General features: G+C 32.2%; 1 protein-coding gene across 3 annotated transcripts; it reads left to right on the forward strand.

Moving 5' to 3' along the window:
- The first annotated feature begins 253 nt into the window (after positions 1–253).
- LOC124366360 (SH3 domain-binding protein 5 homolog) lies at positions 254–24,696 on the forward strand. 3 transcript variants are annotated; one of them, XM_046822857.1, is made up of 9 exons: positions 254–887; positions 6,998–7,060; positions 9,677–9,854; positions 10,809–10,927; positions 11,106–11,189; positions 14,098–14,310; positions 16,528–16,615; positions 22,933–23,114; positions 23,255–24,696. In XM_046822857.1, the coding sequence occupies exons 1-9, from the start codon at positions 822–824 to the stop codon at positions 23,423–23,425; spliced, it is 1,164 nt and encodes a 387-aa protein (XP_046678813.1). In that variant the 5' UTR covers positions 254–821; the 3' UTR covers positions 23,426–24,696. The 3 variants fall into 3 exon arrangements, with proteins under 3 accessions (XP_046678813.1, XP_046678815.1, XP_046678814.1); XM_046822859.1 differs by having other exon boundaries at positions 22,933–23,103; XM_046822858.1 differs by having other exon boundaries at positions 22,933–23,072.
- The last annotated feature ends 3,234 nt before the right edge of the window (positions 24,697–27,930 follow it).

A 27,930-nucleotide genomic window follows, 5' to 3' on the forward strand; every position in this document is an offset into this window, starting at 1 on the left:
TATATACTTATTTATTAATTAGTTTATTATTATCAATTTTACGTTGTTTTTAAAATTGTTACATTTATTACATTACACGCAATACATGCATTGTTACTATTTTATACCGCTACTAAGTTTTTGTTTTTTTACTGCTCTAGTATGACTAAGAACAATGTAAACGTTCAACAATTCTGACATTGTCAATACATGTATATATGTCCATGACAATAAAGTATTATTATTATATTATTATTATTATTATTATCATGTTCACAGTTCGTTCCATAATACCAATTTACGAAAGAAAGACGGTCTGACGCTTTAGTGCAGTGAAGTTGAGAAGTAAATCAATTTTATATAAACATCAGACTGAGGAAATATTATATTCTAACAACTAATGAGTGAGACGGTTAACTGATTATTCATGTATACAAGTGTTCAGTGCCTCTGAAAATGAATTATTATATATAGCCGCTGTAGTTTTCATGTGCTAGGAAGCAAAGATATTTTTCGACACGAAATTACGTTTAGTGTAGAATAGTTCGCTCAATCTACAAGCCTTTTAGTTTTAAGACAACTAGGCAAGACCAAGTTATTGCACAGATCAAATTATTAAGCCTAGTTGATTGTTAACTCTGATTATTGGTAAAAGATAAGGAGTTGTTTTTCACAGTGTAATTGAGAATTAATAGGCTAGATCTGTGTCTGTATGTTGTTTAATATTTTAATCAAAAGTATTTTTAGGGCTATAATAAACTAGAAATACTGTATTTAGCCCAAGACTTAGTATCTTTTGGTGTTGAGTGTGAGCCGCAGTTAGACTTAAGCCGATCAAGAAAATGGCAACTAATAAAGAAGAACCAGAAGAACAAACTGATGAAGATGATCTGGATCCTAGAATACAGGTAGATAATGGTTTTAAAAATTCATTTCCCATGAGAAAGATTCGGTTCAATCAATTAACGTATAACACTACAGAAATAATTAATCTGCTAAGCTTAATTCGTGGACTGACTGTCTTTGTGAGCTGCAATCTGTGTCATTAACACAGTTGTCTAATGTGGTTTGTGAGGTGAATAAGCATGGATGGTCAATACAAATAAAATTGGTGACATGTCAAGATGCATTCATTAGAGCCTGCTATTGGGCCTTCTTACTTTGATATATAATCAGATATAAAGGAGTAAAATTCGTTGATTGAAACATTAAAATTGTATATTGTATGTAGTTAATATACTATGTACGTGTATAGGTAGTGTGGTCCTTATTTTTATGTTAGCATATGGCACAATAGTGTAGAAGTTTAGTGTAACAAAACAGTAAGTTACCTTGTTAATCATTACACAAGACAGTAGCGTTTAGATGTTAACGAACTGTGTCTTGTTAGAAAATTAGGAAATTACAGAAAGATAAAGTTCATCAGTTCATTCAATCAGATGAGTTATGTAGCTACCTTCTTTGAGAGAAGCCATATAACAGATGTAGTTATGAATAACATGATGAACTGGGTTACCTCTAAACCAATTGGTAACACACCCAAAGATTTGTGAGTTTATGGAGCTAAGTTTGAAAAAAAAAATACAATAAAGAATGCAGTTTTGGAGAACAATTGATATTTGAAGGCATCTAGTTTATGTAGTTAGCTGTAGGATATTTCTTATTTCTTGTGCGAGTAAAATTACTTCACTAGACTATAGGATGGTTATTTGGGATGAAGGTAATCCGTTTCAAATTTTAGTATGATCAGGAAATCCATATAAAGTAAGAAACATGACAATTAAGTACTATAAAGCATTGTTGACATTGCTGAGTGAAAACAGCTGGCCTCTAGGTAGAATCATTGGCATATGGAACAAAATCTAATCAGTCCTGTACATGATGGTGAGATAATACATATTATAGATGTAGAGCAGAGTGGACCTGAATTTTATATCGCTTAGCATAATCATCGATACAGTACTTCAAATATTGAATAACATGACGAGCAATCTATATTGACGTATCTAAAATAGTTAATGAAATTCATGTTTTAAATTACAAGTGTTCGATATATACAATGACATAACCTCAGAATAGTAAAGGAACTGTAACCACCAAACAAACAATAACAATTATAGATAATGGGAAAAATCTCATTTCAATAATAAAGAAATCATAACAACAAAACAAACTTATTGAAACGAGAAAAATACAGATTTTTGTCTTTAAATGCTATTTTGGTTAGTTTTCTAAACTTGGAAAGTATTATTTTATTAAATGATGTTACTTTAAAAACATCATGGATAAGTGATAACTTTATCCAAGTGTAGGGCCATTATCCAGTCACATATTTGACCATCAGTGTCATGTCTCGAGACTGCATTGACAATCACCTGAGAACATGTATTGTCAAAATCTTCTTGTCCATGGTTTTGAAAAGGAAGGAGGACAGACATTGACCTAAAGGACAGGCTGATCCAGGCTAGACCTCACCTGCTTCGGTATAAACACTACCCTGGATACTCACCAGGAGAGAGGAATGTTCCTGAGGGCCACAAAGGCCCTGAACAGCCTGTATAGAAGGGGAAGGAGAATATCCAAACCCCGCTGCAACCATACCGGGTCTCACTCTGACTCTCCCAGGAGCTGTATAAGGACTAAACGAGTTAAACGCCCACTCAATCTTTCTGAAGGTTATTACACGACACACCAAACTCCATTAAAAGTGAGTGGCGTACCCCTTAGGTCTCCCTCCACAGATGATTGGGTGATCCTTGTCATAAATGATACAGTCCGGAAAGTGTGTTCTCATCATAATTAGAACTCCCTCCGGTTCAGTAATATATCTATTCACCTTGATTGTCCTTGAGACCACCAAGAGGCAGGATAGGATGTTTTTTCTAGCAACCTCTGAAGCCTTGCACAACCCTGCACACTGCCAATGTCAGTGTAAAGTTTCTTCCAGGCTAATCTCTTAGTCGTACGAACCTTGCGGTTGTACAGTGCAAGAGCCTCATGGTAGGTCTCCCAAGTACCCCAAGTTTTAGCTCTCGAATAAAGCACTGAATCTCTTCCTCGAAGAGGCCAGTTCAGAGCTCCACCAGGCTACTTTGGATCTCCTCCAGTTTATGACAGGCCAACTGAGATCAAATGCACCCACAATTGCAAAAGTCAGGCTGTCGACAGATTTGTCCAGCTGTACTGTATTGGGAATCCGTTTCCTGTTACTACCATCAGATTCTAGTTGTACCCTTAAGTTTTTTTTGGTATGACATCCATTCTGTATTTCTTACGATTCCTATACCAAACAATTTCAAGTTCCAGGTCTCTGATTTTAAAGTAGATGTGAGCATGATCAGAAAGAGAAGGCTCGTCAATCCAAATGGCAACCGTGTATCCGATTAACTACACCCTCCGTAATTATGGTCATGTCTATCATCCCTCTACGTGTCTGTGCAATATGTAGGAGCATTACGCACGTTTGCAATCACTCGACATCTGAACATTGAATACTCCAGAAGCGATCTACCCCAATTAAACTTCTCTTACCGGTTGATTTTCATGAAAACTTTTCTTTTACTGTTCATAGAATGAGGCAAGTGTGCCAAATTTCATCGTTCTAACTCATCAGGAATTTAAGATAAACAAAAATATAGTTCTTCGAGGGTTACAACTAGTGGTTGATTTTCATGAAAGTGCTTTTGTTTCTATGTAAGTGATGAGGCATGTACATATGTAAAATTTTCTAGTTCTAGGTCATCAGGAACTCAATAAAGACCAAAATGGTTCTTCTAGGGGATGTAACCCCATTCCACCCCCTATGGTTGAAATGAAAAAAAATATTTTAGTGTTTCTATTTAACTTTTGCTCGAGGCATATGTGGCCCAAATTTAAACTTCCTGAGATATCAGGAAGTTTCAGAATTAGTGATTGATTAATGGGGGTCTTTTATACAATAGACATTATGATATAGAATTTCACTTCGATTATTTAAAAACCTTTGAAACTTATATTATTCCCGAACATTTCACAAATTCAGTATAGTAAAATTTACTTTTAATATTTTTACAATAATAATGTATTAATTATATTATTTCTTATTTTCATGTGCACTGGTTCTTTAAAATATATATTTATATTTTTTATAATATAATTTATTTTATGATCATATTTACAGTCCATATTTTGTGATATTAAAAAAATAATATGCAATACTAAAAAAGTGTAGGTAGCAAAAAATGTTATTTTATGAGTGTAAACAAAAAATATTAATTAGATAGTGCAATCTTGGCTTGTTTGTTTGTCATGTTATTAAAAATAAATTTTTTGAGGTTAATTAAACTGATGAATGAATTAATAATTAAATTAAATAGTTGAAATGTGTTGGATTGATGAGGAATCACTGTTGAAAAAAATTAACAAAGTGACAATTTTATAATAATGAGTCACATGAATTCCAAAGAAATTCCGTGTTCACCTCACATTTTCCACTCTGCAAATACATCATATATTTTGCCGTTGATTCTCACTCATGTTAACTACATCACTCATAACCAAACATGAGTAATAAATGAGTGCAACAACCAGCAACCTATCAGGGAGGTTACAACAGTCCCGGTGTGATAAGACCCTTCTGGCAGTGACCTAATTGTTTGCAGTGCTGTGTGACAAACCCTTGCTCGTACAACTGTGTGTACATTGACTCAGTCCCACTTGTCAACGTGTCCGTACAAGTGTGAAATGCCAGTCATATCTCTGGCATGCAGATTGTAATAATTTATTCATAATGTTGCTGAGGTTAGTCATGGTATAGATCCGAAACCAACTGTCTAGGTGGTTTTGACAGGGATGAATGATTCCTATAAGAGGCAACACTTACTAAATAAAATTGAGATGTTTTGGTTTTGGTAGATATTTAGTTTCATTTAACATGTAAATAAGATTATATCGTTACATTGCAGACTCAGGTCATAATATCCTTAAGTATTGCAGGATTTTAGTTTCTCTTCATTAAAACACAAGAAAATGTAATATGTATAATCTACAAAAATAATAACTTCATTGATATTGTACATGTAATGAGTTTACAACAGTTTTTAAATTATAAAGGAGTACAAAATATTTTGAATTAAAAGATCAATATTTAATAATTGTGGATGAACAGTTTCAGCCGAATATTCAACAATCTATTTTCAATATTCGTACAGCCAGTTTGATTAAACATTTTGAATGTTTTCAGCAAATTTAGCCCCACATATCCACATTTGATTTTGTATTTTTTTTGTTTTTAAGGAACTTAAGGATTCATTATCAGTCTTCTTTATATAAAGTTATTATTTTTGAAGATTATACAAATTTTATTTTCTTACATTTAAATCAAAAGAAACCTAAATCCTGCAATAGGTAAGTATATTATGAGTACAGTAATGTAACAATGCTACAATGATATTATTTTTTAATCTCATTTAAGCCTCAGCGTCAGCTATGCCGGCTTTCGAAGTGCACTGGTTTTTATTATTATTATTACACACACATATATATATATATATATATAATGTGTATGGACCTCCCTGGGATTTGAACCCGTGATCTCCTGGTTAGAGAGCTGAGACTATAACCATTAGTCTACGGAGAAGGACTACAATAATCTGATTAGAACAGCTAAAATTAAAACAGCTGATTGTTGTGGCTCACAAACATTGCTGTCACATAATGACAATGGATGTTGTTTACCACTCCGGTTTTCCTTATTTATCAACTGATTTTCTTAAACTTGGTATCGTTGGATTTCTAATGAAATTTTCTAACTAAAATGTATCAATTGTTCTTTCATATTTCGTTTTAAAGATATTTATGTTTAAAGAATTTAGGAAGCCACCATTTTTAAAATAAAGCTTTAAAAAATTGAAATTTTTTCTGTAATTAGGCCTGTATTTTGTAAAGGTATATATACCAAATTTCAATTCATTACAACAAGCTGTTTTTGAATTAAAAATAGTTAAGTAAAATAAGCAAAATGGCAGCTATTTGAGTAATTATTGAGTTTTAGAAAGTTTGAATATGATATTTTGCTTTGTCTTTGGTCTAAGAATAATACCCTGAAAAGTATTGGTAGACAGTTATGAGACACTGTATAATTCTCCTTATTTTTCTGAACAGAGAAAAATATTAATAATTTTATTTATTTACAAGGATTTAAGTGACAATACTACTACATTCTAGATTATTATGTTTATTAAAATCTCTTCAGATTTGTATTTCAACTATACTTTTATCTTAACAATAGATTAATGTACTCTGGGAATTGAAATACATATATTTTTTATGAATAATCTTTAACTCTTGTGTTTTATAAATTTTAAAAACTATTCCTGTTGGCCAGTAACCTAATTCTTAATTCCAATATAAAAACATTTAGTTGTTTTTTGCCAATTAAATATGCATGAATTGGCAAATTTAGTTGAGAAATGACAAATGTAAAATTTATTTACTTCCATGAATTAATCAGTGGTAAAAATCAAATATGAACTGTATTAATTATTAAACAACTGCATTCTTTTAATTGGTAACAATTACTAAGAAATGCGTTGAGCGCTTTAAAGTCACTTTCAGTTTTAAATGTCCAATCGGCAACTGGAAAATTAAAGGTTAATGGATAATGTAGTGAAGCGTGGATCTTTAAACTCAGTTTTGGAACAGGTGTATAAAAGCAGGAGGTTAGGTAGAACTGAAACCAATCCAAACAGATGCCTCGCTAAGATAGTACCAGCAACCAGAATTCGGTAGTGTCGCGCTATAAGCGGTAAATGGTAGGTACTAGGTATGGCCATAGGATGGCGCTGTGAACTGTGGTTCCAGTGAGTGATTCTGTGTTTTATATTTACGTGGGTAGAACCATGTAACTTTACACTGCCTACCCTCTTAGTAGTTATTATTTGATAAAGAACTAACAGGTTGTGACGTAGAGTATGTAAGCTGTAGTATGTTTGGGGAATATCGTCAGTTTAAAATTAACGATCATCGGTTTTCATTTTAGGTAGAACTGGAGAGGTTAAACAATGCAACGGATAATATCAACAAACTGGAAATGGAGTTGGATGTAAGTACTGTACAGATATGTATCAATATTAGACTATTAATCAGTAGCTTATATGAAAAATTATTTTGTGGAAGGGAGGCTGACTCAGTGAGTGGTTTAAGAAGTATAAAATACCCTCACAGAATAGGGGTTCGGAAATCTTCCGCCACAAGATTGTTGAGTTTTAAGGCCTCATAAATGTGTTCTAGCTTGAAACAAACTACTGGGTGCAGTTTTTCAATCAATCAATCAATCAATAAATCTTTATTTACATTTTCGTCAAGAAAAGTAATGGTGTTTTCATGTCTGTCTTTCAAACTTTCGGGAGTAGCGTGCTTGAACCTCCTGACCCCCCCCCCCCCACTTATATATGCCCATGCCATTAGTGCACCTCGTAGATTTGACAAGCAATTTTCTATCACATCGTCCTTTTTACTAACTACTAACAAAACTCAAGGAGTAGGCTATCATGTACACAGCTTTTGCATTTTCAATTCAATTCAAAACATTCTTTATTCGTCAAATATACAACTGTACACATGAATGGTGTTAATTTTTACTTAAAACTAAAAAGAAAGTACATAGTTTTAAGATTGTTTTTGACCAGTATTCATTAAAATTATAAGAGGCAGCCTCGACAAGAAATGCCTTGAAAAATTTTACAAACTTTGTCGAATTTATTTAATTTTTTTATCAATATTGGGAGATAGTTTAAAAACTGTATTCCTATATAAGTTGGCTTCTTTAAAAAAATTCTTTATTATGTTTAATTATTTGTAAATTGTTTTTATTTCTTGTGCTATAGCCGTGTTTGTCAAAATTTTTAGGTAATGTTCCAATAATATTTTTCACATACAAAACTGTTTTATATATGTAGAGACTGCAAACCGTCATTATTCCAATTTCAGTGGTGATTTTTACAATGTGTATCATGATTAAGATTTTAACATAATTCTTATGGTTTTGTTTTGAAGGGATAAAAAAACTCTGTTCATATTACAGAGAGATGTTGACCCATACACTTCCACTTCATATGAGATGTGTGAGTGGATCAAAGCATAATAAATAGATTTAAGCGTTATTAAATTACAAGATAGAGATAACCTTTTAGTTGCAAAAATACCAGAAATTAATTTAGAACATAGTTTATCAATGTGAAAGGACCAGTTGAGCTTGTTTTCTACTACGAATCCTAAAAATGATGTATTATCATGAGATTTGTCTGAAATTTGTTGATTTGAACTCAAGTTATTGGAATTCTGCCAAAGAATTCGACAAAAGTTATTTTATTTTTATTAGGCATTAGATATGTGTTTAGTTGTTGTTTTATACTATGTTTATTGCTGATTCCATTCCAGGAAAAATGTCAATATTTTTGTCAGAGGCAGTTAAATTTATGTCATCAGCAAATAGACAAAATTCATTACTAATGTTCGGTTCTGCAAGGCATTCTGGTAATTTACCTATATAACAAAGAAATAAAAATGGCCCAAGTACAGATCCTTGTGGTACTTAATATTTAATTAGGCCTACTTTAGTAGACTAGACTTTATTTTATTGAGGCTTGAACTGAGGCTTTTACTTTCGTTATTTAAAATATTTATACAATAAGCAATTGCAAGTATTTTATGTGTTTGTGTATTGTTATTGTATTTGTTTGATAAGGAGAGACAGATATATAATATAGAGATATATGTTTTCGAGATATCCTTATTTCTAAACAAAATTACAATTTAAAGTAAATGCAAGTGCCCGATTTCGAGCAGTGGGTCCACTACTTAAACTTAAATGCTGAATTACTTAATGTACTGACATAGGTGTAGCATATTTAATCAGAATGGTTAGCAAAAGCTGCTGTGAGTCACCGTTAAAAATATAACAACAGTGTATAAAGGAAACAAAACAACAAAGTTGTGTACTCTATGATAGCCATTAGATTTACACCGATTATTGAGTATTGTTTTGACTCTTTCATAGATAACAAATTAACCCTTGATCATGTAAACAATTAGAGCCTAACCCTTGATCTGGTAAACAACTATTTCAAACCAAAAGTTGAAATACCCGAGTTTGAAATTTAACCACAAACTAATCAGTAGAACTACAATAATAGGAGTTGCATTAAAATTTTGCTTGTTTATTTATGCGTTTAATATATACAGTAAATAATTTATGAAAAATAACTTCCAGTTTTTACGTCGATAATAATGAATAACCGAGTTTTGCATTTTTGAAGTTGCAGTGTGATTGAAAAGCACCAACAAAATGATGCTTTCATAAAAACTACAAGTAATTATTTGTAAATTATTTTCTTAATGAAAAAATACAGTACAATATACAAAAATATTAAATAAAATATATCTGCAATTCATGTTAAACGAAATTAGAGTACAAAAAAGAGTAATTTCTTTTGTTCTCCGTACTTTAATGTAATTTTGCTGAATTCAAAATCTTTTGTTCAAATATTGAAGTTATAGAAATACAAGTGTTTGTACTAAACGGTAGTTGATGGTAGAGGGCTGATATATTTATGTAATCTGTGTATTGTACACAGTACACACACTACTATAATACGATTCAATGCAATATGTAATGCATGGGCGTTGAGTAAATAGTGATATAACTCGTTTAATGCAGGAGGCAAATGGGACATTCCGCATGCTTATGAATGACTCGACACGTCGCATCACGTTATGGTCCCACAAACTGGGGTCTTGTGTGGAAAAGGCCCGTCCATATTACGAGGCCCTGGAGATATCCAAGCAGGCTCAGATTGACTGCCAGCGGGCTGCTGTAAAGTTTCAGAGAGCTAACGGTAGGTTCATTGTGACTAGTGATCACGTTTTAAGTATATTATTTTCCTCTTAAAGTGGATTTAAAAATACTCTTGTGTCTTGTGTCATCATTGTCTGATTATAATTTTAAAATGTGATAGAAACCACACTAAGTATTTCATTTTAGTGGGAATCTCTCAAAGACCTCATGCTCCTTCTTGAACGTTTTCTAAGTTGAAATGCTTGTAATCTTTGTGATGGGGCCAATCTAGTAACCCTTTGAGGACCATTAGGAGATCTATCATCCGCACTCAATAAGGTGAGAAAAACAGCAAGAGATCATCATCTTTTCTAGTGTTTCGTATTTTTCTTCAATGTGACTGATGTTGAAGATTCTTCTTTAACAAAATGAAAAAAATGAAAAATGAAAAAAAATGAAATGGTTCAAATATGATTTCTTGAACTGTATTTTCTTTCAATTCCAAATATTGTATAAACAATTTTGAGCTCACATTGTACCTATGCTAAATGAGTAAAAACAGAGTGTTTTCCTATCTGAATTTAAAAACTGTTACATTTTGTGAAAAATTACAAAATTGTAATTTTTGAAATATTATTTGACACAGCTCTTTGTGATTTTATCAGATGCAAGATCTATAAATCCATACACTTGGTCTACCTATAAATTTTATTATAATTGTTGATTATTGGAGTATATAGCTTAGTAATGTAACTTATTTTAAGATTCAATGTCTTTATGAATAAAAATGATTTTATATTTATTGCTGATAAGATGTTGTTCAGTACAATCGGCATTGTTCCATGAAGAGGATTTATAAAATATTGTGTCTACAAAGTCTTTTCTAAGCATTTTCTGGCAAAAAAGTTAGTGGTGAAATTATTTGTTTTAAGATGGTTAAGTTTTCGTTCTAAATTGAGTTGGAAAATCTATGCTAAAAAAAGTTTAAAAGGCTTATATTAAAATTTTATTCCAGAGATTCATGCGGCAGCTAAGGAGACGGTGGCGTTGGCTGAGGCACGTTATCTCAGTAAACAAGACGAGTGGAAATTCGACGCAGCTTGGCAAGAAATGCTGAACCATGCAACAAAAAAGGTACTTTATCATAATTTTTGTTACCATTTTATCCTATTTTAGTTTGTAAAGATGTCCATAATGTTTTTAATTTCACTAATATATATATATTTTTAGTGTTTATATTAGTTTGCACCCAATATTTTGTAAGTGTTAAAACAAAGTCAAGCGAAACATTAATGAGCGAGTGATGTGACAGGTGATGGAAGCGGAGCACGCTAAGGCCGAGAGTGGCCGGGAGCACCAGAAGAGAGCGACCTTGTACAACGCTGCGGAACAGAAGGTAGTTTATGCTAGCCAACACTTTTCTACTACCCTAACCCTTTTAGTGCTATGGTCATATAGTTTGAAACCGTTGGGAAAGTCCTGTGGTATAAAAATGTATTTTTTACTGCTAAAGTAATTAATCCAACTATTATATATAATATCCAGTCATTATGTATAACAGCCAGTGGTTTTGGTCAAAGCGATTAATAGTGCTCTATTACTTTACTCAGCCATTATATTTATTATCTGACCAAAGCTGGCCAAAGTGATTAATCATGCTTTATTTATTACTTATTTTATTTCGAGCTAACCATTAAGCATACTAATAATAATATTTTTTAACATAAACTACAAATACCTAAGCTAACATAACATATTTACCTAGGACTTTTATTACTTTAGCCACATCGTTTTAGCTATTATATACGTTTTAAGTCATTATTTTTTATTTTGGCTAGTGAGTTTGGTCATTATGCATTATAACCAGACATTATACATCATAACTGAAAAAGGTTTAATAACTTGAAGGGTAGATACATATGTTATTATGGCTTTGGTAAAAACATTTTATTTTATTTTAATGTCATGGTTTAAAAAATTTCATTCGTACAATATCTTTAATTTTAAATCTATACAGTGGAACCATGCAAATTAAAACATGTACAATAATGTTGAAGATGGAGTTTATATAGGTTATTATTTTGTAATCACTAAATTTTGTGAAATGTCTGATGACAAAAGGCCTCATCAAATCAAAAGTTTTCAGTATTGGGTTTGCAATTTTAAAATTTAGTGATTACAGATGTTTTATAGTGAAATGAACATGACAACGTAATGTAAATACAAAGCTATTGAAAGTAAATATTATTCGAATTTCGAACATTTAGAAGATCGTGTCTTCATTAGTTTTCTCTGATGACGGAAATACATTCACTATACCAGTATGCAAATATCTAAAAATAATTCATACTGTTGTACAAATTGTTCATTTTGAGCTTCTTCGTCACTGACTTTTTTAATCTCTTCAGACGAATATGACACCAGATTCCAGGAGATGTCTGTGACATCATCACATTCCAGACGATGCACTATGGGGAAGGTGAAAAGAAGCTAAACTCTACATTTACTTACATTTCATCAACATAGTTTACAGTTTTACAGTTTAGTTTACAGAAATTCTTTATTCATAAAACAAATGCACAGATTGTACAATGAATAGTGTCAATCATAGTTAATAAAAAAATTATCTAACATCAACTTATAAAATATTAACTAACATAAGCATTAGTACTAGGATTACTATTATAATTTTTAAGTGTATTTCATGCACAGTTGCTGGAATAAACATTCATTCATTATAAGTTATGGTAATAAATAGTTATCTTATACATATAAACAGACACATACATACATAAATACATATACACAGACACATACACACGTAAATTCATATAGACATGTTGAGCTAAACCAGTCAATTAGCCCTTTCAAAAAATTCTTGGAATGAATATATAGGTTTATTTAGTAGATATTCTTTAAGTTTAGTTTTGAAATTATTTGTGTTGTAGTTAGTTTTCAACTCAATTGGTAAATGATTTAGAAACTTTTTCCCCATGTACGAGGTTTTCTTTTTATAAAATTCCAAGTGATGAGAATCATTAGATATATTGAACCGTGTATTATATTGATGTTTTCTTTCTGTTAAAGCAAGATTGCAGAAATGCACAACGTAACTTATAGTTTCAAATATGTATAGATTGTAGACAGTAAATATTTGGAGTTCCCTAAAAATATGCTTAACTGAATCTCTTTATAATTCTAGTAGCGTGCTTTTGTTTAACTAGAATTTTGTATAAATTATATGATGTCATAGCTACGTTATATGTATTGATAGCTAAAAATACAGTGAATGTTTCAGTTAGATTAGATGAATGGTTAGGTTAGGTTACATATAGGCCCAGAATGAATTTATCAGTATTTGAATCTAATCATACAAGGTCTGAAACAGCTCTGTACTGTATAAAATATTACCTCTTTACGGCCTATGTTATTAAAGTCAATGATGAGAATTTAAGTGCTCATTTCATTCAAGTATATAAAATGGCTCAGGAGTTTTTTTATTTATTTTAAATAGTTAAATTTAAACAAGACAACAGTACTGTCCATAGATTTTTTCATTAGCAGGTCCAAAAGTAGCCGTGTAAGGGCAACACAAAGCAGAGAACAAAGATAAAGTCGACGTGATTGGAGGCAAATGCTTGCGAGAGTTAAGTTAGGCCTAAGAAGCAGTATAACTTCAATGCCTGAGCAAACTACCATCGATGCTAAATCCTCAATGTTTACAGTGTTACCATACTTGTTTTTACTTGACAGTGGTATCCAAGCTGTCTGAACTATACCCAATAGACACTATTGATGATTTACAGTATTTTCTAACCTCCATACATAAACTAAAAATTGTGTTTCATAAGAAAAATCCAAATGATAAAATTATGGTTAAAAAAAGTTCAAGTAATTTAATTTTAATGCTGTTAAAATTTTGGATTGCCTGACATACAAGATGATTAAAAAATCAATACTTCTTATTGTTTTTAACAGTTATTAAAAGAACGAAAGATAAGAAACATTTTTAAGGCGGGACCTACTTTTTTACATATTTTAAATTATGAGGAATGACATCCAAAATTTGGGTAGGGGTCTTGGCCTCAATTCAAAATTTCTAGATTGTAACATTACTTTGTGACACGTCTTCTGAACAAGAACCAAGAAAAATATCACAAACCATAGATCTTTGAATTTGGAGAATTTAGTCTGATTTAAATATTAATAAAAAGGTAGCTGATTTCAAAATTAAAATGCAACACATACATCTTAAGGAGTTTTCATCCACAGATTAAAAATTTAAAACTTGATATCTTGTTCAGGTACAAATGCTGGAACAGAAACTGCGGCGTAATATAATCAAGTCTCGGCCATACTTCGAGGAGAAAGCGGTGTGTGAGAGCAGCCTGGCCGCACAGAAGCAGCGGATTAACGAGCTACAGCGTGCCATCTCCGCGGCCAAGTCACAGTACGCAGCGTCCCTGCGTCAACTGGAGGCAATCTCCGAGGAGATTCATTTGCGAAGGAAAGACAAGGTGTGGTTAGCTAGTGTTGTTCTTTGGAAAAGCATGTTTTTGTTTGAAAAACAATAAAACTATATTTATTCTAATTTTGTAAAGTATTTATTTTTGGTTTTGGCTACCATTCTGTCCATCACTGTTTACATCCGTAAATAACGTTGATTAAAGCAAAATATAATTTTTAATTTTAGTTTTTTTACTGGTTCATTCTATTATAGTTTATTTTAAAGTATTAGTTTCATATTTTTTCCCCTTGTATATAAAACATGATAATTTGGATAAAGTTATTTTATATAGTAAATTGGTATGATTGGCAAACCTCAAAATGAAAAAAGAACTCATAATTAGCAGAGAAGGATTTTAAGCTTTAATTTGTCTGTTAATTCAATATGGCTTTATTGTTAAAAAATATATCATTTGATGTATTGAACATAATACCTTGGTACGTTGCTCTCAGTATTTTTTATCAGTACAGGCTCGTCAATAACATCTTGCAATCAAACATCTAAAAGCAAAAAAGTTGTCTTTGGAAGAAAATAAAAAATTTTTACTGAAATCTGAGAAGTTACACAAGGGTATGAAGTCAAGTTTTTGGGTCTCACATTTAACAACTACTTATTTGGAATGATCATTTAGAAAACCTATGTGGGAAGCTAAGCTCTGAATAAAGAAAGAAGAAAAAAAAAAGAAAAAAAAAATATTCTGACTCTCTGATTTTCTCTATTTCACTCGTATAAAATAGGAGCTAGTTGCATAGTTAAGAACATCCAACACCTAACAACAAAATTAACTCTTTGAAATCGAACAATCAAGGCTCAACATAGGCTCAAACGAATGGATAACTGCAGATAAAAAAACTGCATAAAAAGTATATATTTAATAAACTCTACAAGCATGTCTATGTAAAAAAGCAGCATAAAAAATAAGCACATATAAGGAAATTGTGGTGCAAATATATTTTCCTTACATATATTACAGACAATCTATAGAAATCTGCTTTAAGAATAGCTCTTATATGCAGAAAACGCTAGTGAAAATGTTTGCTTACTTGAAAATTTTGTATTTATCAAGTTTTAAAAATGATACCAAACGTATATACAATGAAAGAGTGTCAGAGATTTCTCAATTTAAGCACTTATTTTTGTATTAAAAATTCCACACTTGTGTTTTGTTCAGTATATACAATTTACAGTATTTACAATGACAGAACAAAATATATACTTTATAAAAACAAGGATATTATTCTGCCAGAAAATATTCCACACAAATACATTGGCACGTCAATACAATGTTATAACTTTTGTAAAACAATGAATATTGTAAGTTTTGTTTTGTCCTTACTGTTGAAATGTACTTTTCCACTGAATAGAATGATCTTTTACAAAGAAAATAATTTAGTTTAGCTTTAAATTCCTTAATTTTTTAGTATCCTTATATCTAATGGCAACTTATAATTGCCATAGTCTAATAGCCATCATCATTGAGTTTTTGTTGGTCTTAGCTAGTCTAGTTTGAGGCAGGTTGATATTGTTACAACTTCTTGTTTCATAATTATGAATATTTTTCCTTATTTACTTTGTCTAAATTAGCTCGAAGGTAAAGTAGGCATTGTTGTATGTATGAAGAGAATAATGTCAAAATTTTAAAGCGTTTGAAAACTTCTCTGCAACACTATGATATTTATTGACTCCTTCCAATTTTTCTAACAGCCTTTTTTTGGATGATGAATACTTAATTTGCAAGCAATAACACTATAAGTTAAATGACAGTGAAAAAGCGCAAAATAAAATTGTATGAGACCTTTCTCCACAAGTTTACCACATAAACGTTAATTTGCAAACACACTTGTACTAAGTTTACTTTTAACCCCTATAATTTGCAGATACCAATTTAAATTATATATTGCAATATGTAAGACTGAATAAATTGTAGTTTTTTAAAAGTTACCAGAATTTATACTCCCTCCATGGGTTTTGCCTGAGGATTAGCAAATTCCATAACTCGGGGTGATATCTCAAGAGTGACTTGAACTATGAACTTGAAATTTTGAAATTGTGCTATAACAATCGATTTAGCAAACTTCCTCTTCTGACTGTACTACTGGATATCTCATAAACAAATTGAGGTATGCTCTTGAATTTTGCATGCAACTTCAGCAAAACCTGTTACGTGAACATTGTCTTGGATACTCCTGCCTTTTATTGTTAATTTCAAAAATATGTTTTATTACAGAACACACCAAAGGGGCCCAGAGAGCCAGGGGTTGGAGCAGAGTTGGTACCTTCCCTACCTGACGAGGTACCTCTGAATAAACTATCCGGTGAGTTTTAGACTTAGAGAGAAACTTTAGAAGGTGATTTACTCTCCTTAGTAGTATGGGGATACTCCACTTGCTATTTATTGGGGAAAACAAATCTTAAGGTTCGTTTACGCTGGCAATTAGTTGAAAAATGTTTGTGTCCGAGAGTAAAAATTGTTAGCCTAAACAGGTGGAAGTGCTCTTGCAAGCGCAGTCGCAACCAGTGTCGGACAGTTGTACACAAATATTGGAGAGCAGTGTTCGACAGTAAAATGTTTAGTGTGAACAGATCCATTCTAGATTGTTTTTAGATGTAATTGGGTTAATAAAAAAATATTTTATCTGAAATGGCTCCATCTCCCTCGTTTCGATTAACCTAGTTTTTAATGTAAGTATAAAATTAATTAAAGAATTAATCAAAAGAAAACTTTTGTTCTCTTAGGACAAGAAGCTTAGAAATTGCACATAGTCCTAAAAGGATTTTTGCGCTGATTCTGCAGTGACAGGATATTCTGGATAGTAAAGGTTGGGGGTAGGGAACGCATCCTGTCAAGATCCATGAGGAAGAATTTTGGGCATTCTTCTTTTTCAAAGGGGCGGCCTATTGCCAAACCTTAAGGGCCTGTTGCGCACACCGGAAGCACACAATGAGGCCGATCCGTCTACAGTTTCAGCAGTTCTACAAATCACCGAAAACAACTGATTAGGTCCTCCTGAGGAAATTCGCCACCCTTGTCCAAACTACCAAAGATGGCGTACCATTCCCTTGTTATTACAGGACAGTCAAAGAGCAAGTGTTCAGCAGTTTCCTCCTGCTCATCACACATTCTACAGAGTGGATCCTCCTGTAGATACTGACTCTGTAAAGATGCTTCCTCAGGTGACCATGTCCTGTAATCAGACCTATAACCTGTTAAGACAGATCTACTTGGGGGCATTAATCTCAGTCATGTCTCCCCAGAAGAAGGAGAAGCCAGCTTGAACCATCCTCTCCAGTCAAAGCAGGCAGGGGGTGGCACACCCTTATGTCTTGGCTACCAAGAACCTTTGACTCTTAGGGAATTCCAATAGTCATCTCCCGCAGTAGACTAGACCTATCAAACTATCCTTGCACCTCAGAATCTAGATATTTGCGGTTAGTGATGTGCCACTCTTGGACATCCATAAGGTTGCCCAGATTTAAGTGACACATTGGTTTTTGCTGTACCCAGTGGTGGGTTCAACTGAAAGGTATAAACAAGCCAGAAGTGAACCATCCTGGGGACAATTGGTACAAGACAATCACAACTATTTCGCAAGAAATCGCAATAAGGTAGCAATAAACTTCACACCTTACAACTTTTTCAAAAGAAACCCAAGTATGTTGGATCAAAATTTTATAACAACCTTCCTATGGAAATTAAATCAGAGGCTATATACAATCAATTTAAAATAACATTTAAAAAGTTTCTCATCAACAATTCCATATATTCCTTTGACTGTAATGTGATAATTCTTGGAAGTAAGGTAGTCCATAAATAATAATTTTGTGCCCAGAACTGTTTTAAGTGTAACTCTTTGAATTGTAATAATTATGTTTTGAACTTGCTCTGTTTTTTATGGTACATCTCGGTTTTTGTGTACGTATTCTTGTTTTTATCTAATATAGACCTAAATTAAAATCCTGACATTAATCCTGTAAGTTTGTGTGTATACTAATTAAATAAAGTTGTTTTTAATTGAATTAAATTGGAAATTATAGTCACTGTTTGTTCCATTTAATAGTAAATGTTACTAATGTTTAGATTTCAAGTAATAAATTGCTCAGATTGTCGTAACATAAGTATTTCCATTTATTTGAGTTTTACTAGACTAGTATCATTTTAGCGGAGATTTTGTTTAGAAAAGATGGCAGTCTTTTTTTATTAATAGAGAAGGAGTTGCAGGCGTATCTTTACTTAATTGAGTAGTAAGTCATCTTCATGACTTACATAAAGTTGAATATGATTGGAATATTTGCGTAATTTACACCACAGTTTATTACTGTGCAGTGTTGATGAATAATTCCCATAGAATTTCCCTGTTCTGTCATCTTTTCTTCATTGCTTTCAGAATACATTGCATTGTAGATTTGTTATACATTTAAAAAAATGTTAGGTTCTCAATGAAATTATTATACAAGGGGTATTAGAAAAATAAGGTTCCTATGATTTTTTAAAATAGACAACTCTATATTTCTACTTTAGTGTTATACATCAATTTAAAACTTAAAAGTTAAGCTGTTTTTCCACATAATCACCGTTTCTGTCCAAACACTTTTGTTAGACGATGCTCCAAATTTTCTATAATAATAATAATAATAATAGTAATAATTCTTTATTTTGTCACAGAATATACATTTTTGCATATACATCTTCATGCATAATAAAAATACATACATACATTTACATAGTATAAATCAAAATAAATGTTCTTACATTAAGTAAACTGCAATATGTTCTCATTCTAAGATGCAAAAAACAGTCTCAATAAAAGATAATATAACTTAAAAAAACTGTATTTAAGACAAGACAAATAGGAACCCCATAGGTAAAACCAGTATTGGGATCTCCATCACTTAAACTAAAACAAAAAAATCGGCTAGCAGCGACACGCAACTCGTATTAGGAAAAAAAAAAAATAATTTTACTCAAAAAATAATCTCTGTTTAATAACTCTGTGCTTTAAATTACACAACTAAATTTATCCCTTCAAAAAAGTAACTGTACAACAATAACAAAATAAACTATTATTACAGAGGGAATAAAAAAACAAAAAAAAAGATAATAATAATAAAATCTACACAACAAATCTACACTAGAATTCTACACCCATTTAAATTGTGACATTTAACCAGTTGTCTATATTTTTGTTGCTCAAACAACCAAATTTTTAGATTTTTCAAAAACTCATTTAGTTTTGTAAATTGGTTTATTTTCAGAGTTATTAAATTAAACAAACGCGGTGCCACACTAGTATAAAACGTTTGATGTACTGTTAAATGAGACTTTGGCACAAACACTACTTGATATTTTCTTAAATTATAGGTTGTTTGGCGAGCCACGGAAAATGAGGTGCTTCTAATGTAAAAGATTTTTAGTACTTTAAAAATGTATGAATGACGCAGTGGAAGAATCTTTAGGTTTCAGAAAATTGGCCATGTATGTTCAAATTTTCTCTCTACGCGACGATTAGTCTCATGAACCTTTTTTGAAAAATTATAATGGGATACAAAGTTGAGCAGTAGGTCCCTCCCCAGCATGTAATGCCATAAGAAAGCCTAGAGCCAACGAGAGCATGGTAAACCCCAACCAACACTTCAACACTCCTACACATCTGCTGAAGTAAATACATGCTGCTTAGACTAAGATACAATCTTTTTTCAATTTTTTTATATGTTCCTTCCAGGTTAAACTGCTATCAATAACCAAACCCAAGTATTTTATACTCTTAACTTGTTCTAATTGTAAACAATTACAATTCATTACAACGTAAATGAAAACATCTGAAATCATGAAATTTCAATGGTATGTTAAAAGTTAAAACATTTTTCAGACTAAATATTATAAATTTGGTTTTTTTCACTAAGAATCATGAAATGTTTATCAAACCACACCCTCAAAATAATATAAATCTCTTGACATATCACTATGCAAAGCCTCAAGGTCAAAGTTCTCATAAATAAAAGCAGCATCATCCGCAAAAGCAACGATTCTGCCCTTAAAGCATCCATCGCACAAATCATTAATGTACATTTAAAAAAAGGATAGGCCCCAAGACTGAGCCTGAGGCACTCCAAAATCAACAGAACCTGCATCACTTAGGGTATTGCCAATTCGAACCCTTTGCTCCCTCTCAGAAAGATAGCTGGAAAACCAGTCATGTGATAATCCCCTAATACCCGCTATCCACAGCTTCTCCAACAATATTTTATGATTAATGGTATAGAAAGCTTTTGTTATGTCAACGAATAATGCAGAAACTTTTTTATTATTGTTAATTGAGCTATAAACAGCCTCCATAAAAATGAAGTAAGGCATCCTCAGTAGACATGCCTTCTCGGAAACCAAACTGGTTGTTACTGAAAAAGTTATGTTTATTTAAAAAGTCAACTAAACGCCTTTTGACTATCTTCTCAAGTACTTTAGCAAATACTGACAACAGGGATATTGGGCCGGAAACAATTGGGCTGTGTACAATCCCCCTTTTTAAAAATTGGTGTCACAATTGCCTTTTTTAAGCAAAGTGGAAACTCCCCAGTTGACAAAACTAAAATTATACAGGTATTCTAGAACATTTACAATATTAGGTGCTATACATTTAGAACTGTAGAGCCTATCATATCAAAACCTGGTGCTTTATTGTTCTTCAAGCTCGCAATTATTTGTAGGATCTCTACAGTAGATGTTGGACACATAAAAAATGATTCTAAGTTAACTTTTTGAATGAATGTGTTGTTATATAATCAGTGACTAGATCAAGATAATCATTATTTACTTGTGTTTGTAATTTATGTGTAACACTTAAAAAATGATGATTAAATTCATTAGCTATTTGAAAACTATCAGTGACCATACCATTCACTCCAAAAATTTCATTTATATCCCTTCTATTTTGTCGCTCTCCAATCAAACTATTCACTACTTTCCATTGAGATTTCATATCATTTGAGGCATTGTTAAACTGAGATCTATAGTAAAATTCTTTGGCAGCTTTTATGTCTAAGTTTAGTCGGTTTCTAAAATTAACATAATACCTTCTTAACTTATCATTATTCGGATGGTAGTTTCTTTCCCCATGTTGTAGAATTCTCCGCCAATCCTTTGAGGAATCGAGTAACCTCTTCCTTGACTTCATCATCGGTTACTGAAGCGTTGGCCACCCAAGTGTTCCTTTAATTTTCGGAATAAGTGATAATCACTTGGGGCTAGGTCTGGGCTGTAGGGGGGATGGGGCACAATAGTCCAGCCAAAATTTGTCAGCAGTTCTTGAGTTTGACGTGAGACATGAGGGGTTGTGATGGAGAAGCCTCACACCACTGGACAATCTTCCTCTTCTGCGGTTCTGTATCGCGCGTCTCAGTTTTCTTAATTTGTCGCAATATCTGTCAGACTTTACTGTTGTTCCTGTGAATGGTGATTCTCCCGATCTTCAAGCAATATTATCTCAACTTTTTTTAACAACTGTTGGACTTAGCGAGGCGCGAGTGGTATGGATAGAGAGAGGGACAGCTTGATGAGTAAGACAGTGTTGCCAGATTTCTACCAACATATCGCATTCTGTCTCGGCGGCATAGGGAACCTTATTTTTCTAATACCCCTCGTATTTTTTTGGTAACTTTGAAAACTTTAAAAATCTTTAGGGTTCTCCCAACATTTTCTATATCCATAAAAATCTAAAATTAATATTTATAGTTTGTAAGCTTTTAACCAGTGTTCTACCGATTGCAACTAATTCTCCAATAGAGTCCAGAGCTTTATTTGTAAAATATTTCTCAACATCACTATCAAAATTTTTGCTATTGTCATCTTTTTATTTCTTAAGGTAGGCTAAACAGTTGAAATATTTTTCACCATATTTCCAGTTTTTTTTTTTTTTTTTAATTTCATAGAAGGTCAAGTAATGCTTATCAGTGCTGATTCTTGTACGTGTATTGTAGTCATAAGTTAATGTTAACGATTGTGTAGAATTACTTCTGTAACATAAAGACTAAATTGTTGGGATTTTGAGCTCACTAAAAGGTGTTTTACTGAATCTCGTCTGATTAGGTTTGATATTGACTGCTTTCTTTTGGATTTTTTTATCTTGTCAAGATTTTTTTTATTGCTTCTCATTCCACATGCTATATGTGAATAAACTTGTACATATAATTTTTTAGAGCACTTTGGTCGCATAACTTTGACATGCACCGTAAGGCGTAGAATCTAAATTAAATTTTATTTAATACACTGTGAACATATTTATTTCGACTAAGTAAGGTATTCATCTATGATTAAACTTAAAAAATTTGTATTGTGAGATCATTGCCAACTATAAGTGATGGTTCAATTGTGTGCCAATTTTGTTTCGTAGAAACTGTTATAAAATTAGATTAAAAAAATTCAGTAACATATTATGACTTTTTAAGGATTCTTTCCTAGCTCAATAAAGGCAGGAGTCTCGATCTTTTCCTGTGAATTGGCCATTATTACCATGCAAATGTCATGTACACAAACACATTTTATTCGTATTAATATTTTTGGTTTTCTCTCTAAGGACCTTTGATAGTTTGTTATGTATTACGTATGCTATTTTGTATGACACATTTGTATGTCTGGTAGTTTCGGCACCGAACACGCCCTCTCACTGTGGGCAAGGAAAGGACCTGGACTGTAGAGTGGACGTAGACGACACACTAAGTCTGGGTAGCGTGTCGCGCGCCACCTCCTCCGTCGTGTCCGACTCCGAGGACCAGGAAGAGGTAACTGTCAGCTCCTGTCATGACCACGTCCGTAAGTCTTACGTATGTCCGAGTGCTTTGGTGTGATGTGTGAGTGGAGCTTCTGGTAGAGGGGCATTAGTCTAGCGTTGTCTGTCAGGTGTCACATGCTCGGTTTTGAATTTATGACCGGTTCAAGGTAGAAACGATTTGTTCGCCCACAGGACCTGGACATGCTGAGGGCTCACGTGAAGGAGCTGTCGCAGATGAGTAGCGAAGAACTGACGGACGAGTGGGAGAGTGAGCTGAGCGAGACGATACATCGGCTGGACAACGCCTTGCTGCTGCGGGAGTGTGAGGAGGAACTGGCTTCAACGTCGACGCAGCAGGTGTAACGTGACTCTACCACCGGTCATAGCGGAGATCTGGTTTGCTGTACTGATCTGTCTCTTGTCTTGGAAATAGCCAGATGAGAACCATACCTCTTATGAACCAGCAGACCAATTTAAGTCTTCTGAGAATGAACTATTCAGTTATTTTGTTACCCAGTAAAAAAAAAAACCAATGGAATCTCTAATATTTATTTAATTTAAGTAGTATGAACTGAGACTGGTGGAAAAGCTTCGCCAACATTGAGATAACTTGTATGTTTCTTAGCAGCATCCAATTTGAAAAAGCATGCTAAGTTTTGTGTTAGCTTAACTATCATAATTTCAATGATTCAGTATTAAATGAAAAGTATTTATAGAAAAAGTAAACTTAGATTATCGTGTGGTATTTATTTCTAATGCTCTATTTGAAGCGGTGAAAATGTTTATGGAATGAAAGCAATTAGTTAGGCTTTTTTTAAAATTTTAAAATTTATTTACTTTAGGAGTTATTAATTACTATGTTATCACTTCGTTCTCGTACACAATTACTTTTTCAAGTACTGTTCTATTATAGTCCATTAAAGAAGCGTGCCATATAAAGAAGTGATTTATTAAATTATTTGACACTGTGGTATAAAAATAGTAATTTAAGGAAGTCAGTTTCTCGTAAAATTGGTCTGCTGGGTTCTCCACCAAAATATAATTTGCTGTTGATAAAATATGTGACCTTAGTGATTTAAGTATGTTTAATTTGTAAATAATAGTTATTTATTTTAGTTTTATCGTGTTGGGAATTCACCATTCAGTGACACAATTGAGGACCAATTTTTAAGTAGGTGCTCTATGAGCTGTTCAACATAAATAGAGAAAAGAAGAAAGAGAAAATTAAATAGTTTGGATTCAACGTGTGTTTGTCATAGAAGCTGTTTCACAAGGTACAGACAAGGTCATCAGCTCTAAGTAGTCTGAAAGTGCAGTACCTGCCAATATTCATCAAAATGTTTAACGTTATAATTGGACTTTTGTTTGTTTTTTTTCTGGTTGTTAAAAGATGAATTACTGAGAAAATATTCAACGACGGGTTTGTGGTTGTGGAAATTTAAGATACATTCCCAAGAACTTTATCTGCAATGTGTAGAGACTTGTATGTGTGGACTGTAAATAATCGTGTTTGATTGTTTTGAGTTTTCCAATGATGCTCGAGAAAATTATATATAGAGATAATTGGACCCAGAAGAAATGCATAACAGATAGGATTTTTTTTAGTAATTAGTAGGGTTTTCTTTGTTTACAGTTTGTTATTGACGATGGAAGGTTTGAAAGGACAAGATTTTGGTCATTTACCATCGTTACATGTTACAAAAGGTGGAACACAATGTTTCGAGAATTGGAATCTATCCTGTTCGTCTGTTGGGTAAGGTATTAATACATACAAAAATAAAGAACAGAAAGAAGAAAAGAAGGGAAAGAAAAGGGTTCAAACATACCCAAAAGCTGCTTGGAGTCCAGTCCAGGCGTTGTCACTGCACAGAATGCAAGACTCAAGCGCAAGTTACGAGTATACATGTGGGACTTTGGAATAATGAGGAGTTAATTTAAATCTGAATTTGTCAGAAAAATGATCTTCATATTTATGAAGAGATTTGGCTATATTGCGCTCAAATCTGTTGGATCTTAATTTAATAATCGAAGAGGATAGATTCCAATCCTCGAAACATTGTGTTATACCTTTTGTAACTTATAACGATGGTAAATGTCCAAAATCCTAAGTAGAGATTGTTTTACAAAGGAGTTTTTCAAGGTCACAGAAATACTTTACGGCCAAGGAATTTTTATGTAATTTATTGTTTTCTGTCACTTAAAATGATTATATTTTGTCGGGATGGGACAGTTCCTAAATTCTTATGTCCATTCTTCTCTGCCAGCAATCGGATCCTCCATCAAGACAATAGGCCTGCTAGTTCCTTGATGGTTGTGAATAAGTTTATAACCACAACTATTTATTATTACTGTTGATTGTCTAATGCATTTTGCAGATTTCATAACCTGGCAGTTTTTAATCTTCCCAGAATTTAAAATGGCTATGTGATGAGTAACTTACGTTGGAGCTTGTCCATCAGTATTTTTGCCAATCTCCGTGTTGAAATGAAAAAATAATCACAACTATATCACTCCATATGGTCAATCAACAGTTCTCCGTGGAAACTAATCGATGAGAATATGTATCGTGTCAAAGTCACTGTGTTGAATTAGTTTATGTATTTATATATAAGACAGACCTTGTAAGTCCAAACAGGCTCTTCTGCAGAAGAAGGAAAATTCCAATTAAAAATGAATGATGATTCTATAAAGCGTCCATAGATATTTCGGTTTCTAGATTTTTTTAATTATTTATATAATAAAAAAAAATCATGTGATAGTATGTAACTTTCATCTTCTGGTTGTACCTAAAATTTGAATCTTTGTTTTCAATGTTGTGAAGAGTGTTATATCTAATGTCTTGTAAGTAATTATTGACTTGAAGAAAAAGGAAAATGATGCATTTATTACTTATAATAAATGCCGTGTCTTTGAATGCCACAGAGAAAAAATTGAGTGACAAAGAGATTTACCTGACAACTATGTTGTAAGTTATATGGGAGAAATGCCAGGCAATAATTTGGGGTATTGTAGGGCTTCAGGTAAAAAATAATTGTCTATATTTTTTATGCTATTTTCGTGAAAATGGTATCAAAATGTTTGTTCTGAAATGTACAACGAGACAAAAAACATAAAACCAATAAAACAACAGAAAATATATGTAAATACAGCATGTAAAAAATGAGCATGTGAAAAATGTATATAATTATTCTTTTTTTTTCTACTTTCACTGTTTTTTTAAACAAATTAAATACTAAACATTACACCGTTGAAGCACATTTTTTTCATTTGTTATAATGTTATAAATGCAGAAAAAATAATTGTAACATTTTTTTCTAGGAATACAATAATTCCATAACAGTTTTTGAAACTATATACATAATAAAAAAAGCGTTTTTGCTCTATCGGTAGTCTACATCACACTAAAACAAAGTCAGTGAACAACGTATTATATACTTGCATTTCTCTCGTTTCATATCTCCAATATGTAATCTTCATACGTATTTTGATTTTTCTAAAAAGTATATACAGGCATAAAAAGCTACCCAACTTTTTGCAGGCATGTTTAGAATGAGGAAAATTGTGTAACTTTCAAAATTCGTTACTCCAAAAGGTTTATCTCTGTTTTTTAACAATCGATTCTACGAAACAATCGATTGTTTCGTGCAAATTAATTAAATATGTAAGGCCAACTTTGTTGTTTAGTGTGTAGCGTGAAAGTAATTTAATTTTAGATTGCTTTAATTGTATAACACCCAGTATCAGGTTAGTTGTATTTATTTTTAGTTCATGCGAAACTCAAATATTTGTTGGGACAAACTTTGAGAGAGCTGCTGAAAAGTTGAAGACTGTGACAAAATCTTGTGATCACTTAATATGTGTTGATATAGAAATATTGATGCAAGTTGTTGATGATATAACAGTCTAATCTCAAAAATAACTCTAGCTATCGAATGACCGAGTATAAAGCTAATGGAGCTCAATAACTATTTGGGTTTCAACAGTACAAACTTTGTTTATGTGATTTTTGCTAGATCAAACTTGATTATCGGAGAATGTATTAATGGTGTAGTGAGTCAAAAAGCTTTAAAAGTCATGAGAATTATATTGGGAATTAAGAAAGCGAAATGAGTCGAGGATCAGTAAATCATTTGATCATTTGAACAATGAGTGGGGGTACAAGAACAACATAAGCATTTTCTGATATCCTCTTTGTGAAATTTAGGTTACAACTACAAGTAAATATCTTTAGAGGAACACCTGATGATGGAATTCTTCTTGCAAGTCAATCATGCAACAATAACGTATTTTCACCATGTTTTTCGTGGTTTCTTCTTGTTCAGGTTTTGGTATAAATTCCTGACATATTTATCTGACTATTTGTAAATAACTCATAGGTGTGTAATTTTAAATTTCAATTTGAATAACAAATGTTTAAATTTGTGAGTATTTTAAGACACTTGTTCAAATCCATGTCTAATTTATTCAAATAAACGGTGCAAAAAGGGGAAAAGTTCCCATTGAATTGCAGTAAACTATTTGTCCTGATGATTTTTCATTCACCAACACATGGCAAAATAATGTTATTTTAAATTTAACTTATTTGAATTGAATTAATTTAGTCCAATAATTTATTACTGTGAATTACATGTACCAACCTAGTTTTTATTTATAGATTTCCATCACCTTAATTACCTCAGAAAATGAAGATTTGACTTAAATTGACTCATAGTTGCTGGATATGTTCCTTTATTGAAATAAGAACTGTTTCACATATCTGTATAAACCGTTGCTCACTAAAAGCTCGAAATTATTGTACAGTATATTTAAATATTTATGTTACGAAATATACAGTAAATAGAAATAATCGAATATTAAAATTATATTTT

Source organism: Homalodisca vitripennis, chromosome 7, assembly GCF_021130785.1.
Source record: "Homalodisca vitripennis isolate AUS2020 chromosome 7, UT_GWSS_2.1, whole genome shotgun sequence".
Classification (NCBI taxonomy): domain Eukaryota; kingdom Metazoa; phylum Arthropoda; class Insecta; order Hemiptera; family Cicadellidae; genus Homalodisca; species Homalodisca vitripennis.